Source organism: Neomonachus schauinslandi, chromosome 8, assembly GCF_002201575.2.
Source record: "Neomonachus schauinslandi chromosome 8, ASM220157v2, whole genome shotgun sequence".
Classification (NCBI taxonomy): domain Eukaryota; kingdom Metazoa; phylum Chordata; class Mammalia; order Carnivora; family Phocidae; genus Neomonachus; species Neomonachus schauinslandi.
This window is the reverse complement of record NC_058410.1, coordinates 145,558,246-145,559,299: the sequence shown is the minus strand read 5'-3', so window position 1 is coordinate 145,559,299 and position 1,054 is coordinate 145,558,246. Positions and strand designations below refer to the sequence as shown.

The following is a 1,054-nucleotide window of genomic DNA, read 5'->3' as shown; positions in this document are numbered from 1 at the left end:
CTGGTAGGAAACACAACCATCATTCTTGTATCTTACCTAGACACCCAGCTCCATACTCCCATGTATTTCTTCTTATCCAATTTGTCTTTTTTGGACCTCTGCTATGCAACTAGCATTATCCCCCAGATGCTGGTAAATCTATGGGGTCCAACAAAGTCTATTACCTATGGAGGGTGTGTGCTCCAATTCTTCTTTGCCCTCGACCTGGGATCCACAGAATGTCTTCTCCTGGCTGTGATGGCCTATGACCGCTATGCTGCTGTCTGTCAACCTCTTCGCTACAGAGTAATAATGCACCCTCAGCTTTGCCAGAAGATGGTGCTCACCACCTGGTTAGGTGGCCTTGGCAGCGCCTTAACTGTTTGCTCCTTGACTTTGAAGTTACCCAGATGTGGACACCAGGAAGTGGATAATTTCTTGTGTGAGATGCCAGCATTGATCAAGATGGCTTGTGTCTACTCAAAAGTAATTGAGATCATTGTCTTTGCTCTTGGAGTGATATTTCTTCTAGCACCTATATCGCTAATTCTCATTTCATACGGAATTATCACTCAAGCTGTCATGAGGATCAAGTCAAAGGCAAGGTGGCATAAGGTCCTTAATACATGTGGTTCCCACCTCACAGTAGTAACTCTGTTTTATGGAACAGTCATTTATATGTACATGAAGCCACAGAATAGCACATCCCAAGATAAGGGGAAGTTCCTTTCTCTCTTTTACACAATCATCACACCCACCCTTAACCCTCTAATCTATACTTTAAGAAACAAAGATGTAAAGATTGCAGTAAAGAGAATACTGTGTGTAGAAAAAAGGTCAGCAAAGTCATAAGTTACATGGAAGACAGCTAAAAAAATAATATTGACCTTTACCAACAAAAGATGAATGGATTCATTTATGCAAAGAGCATTTAATCGGTGTTTATCATGTACCAAGAATTGTACTAGGCACTGGCTTTGTAAATTGGTAGAAAGAAGACAGAAATTATAAGATAAAGATACAGATACATAAAAAAAAAGAAACTTCAATTCATACACTTAAAAAACTTCAACAC

At 39.8% G+C, this 1,054-nt stretch overlaps 1 protein-coding gene across 2 annotated transcripts in view; it reads left to right on the top strand.

The window, feature by feature from the left end:
* Positions 1 to 831, top strand: part of LOC110586964 (olfactory receptor 2W1-like) — a 7,852-nt gene extending 7,021 nt beyond the window's left edge. Inside the window, exon 2 of one of the 2 annotated variants that reach the window (XM_021697253.2) lies at positions 1 to 831. This exon is cut by the window's left edge and continues 3 nt beyond it. In XM_021697253.2, the coding sequence (XP_021552928.2) occupies positions 61 to 831 (771 nt within the window). In that variant the 5' untranslated portion in view covers positions 1 to 60. The other variant, XM_044917361.1, reaches the window with a different exon arrangement.
* The last annotated feature ends 223 nt before the right edge of the window (positions 832 to 1,054 follow it).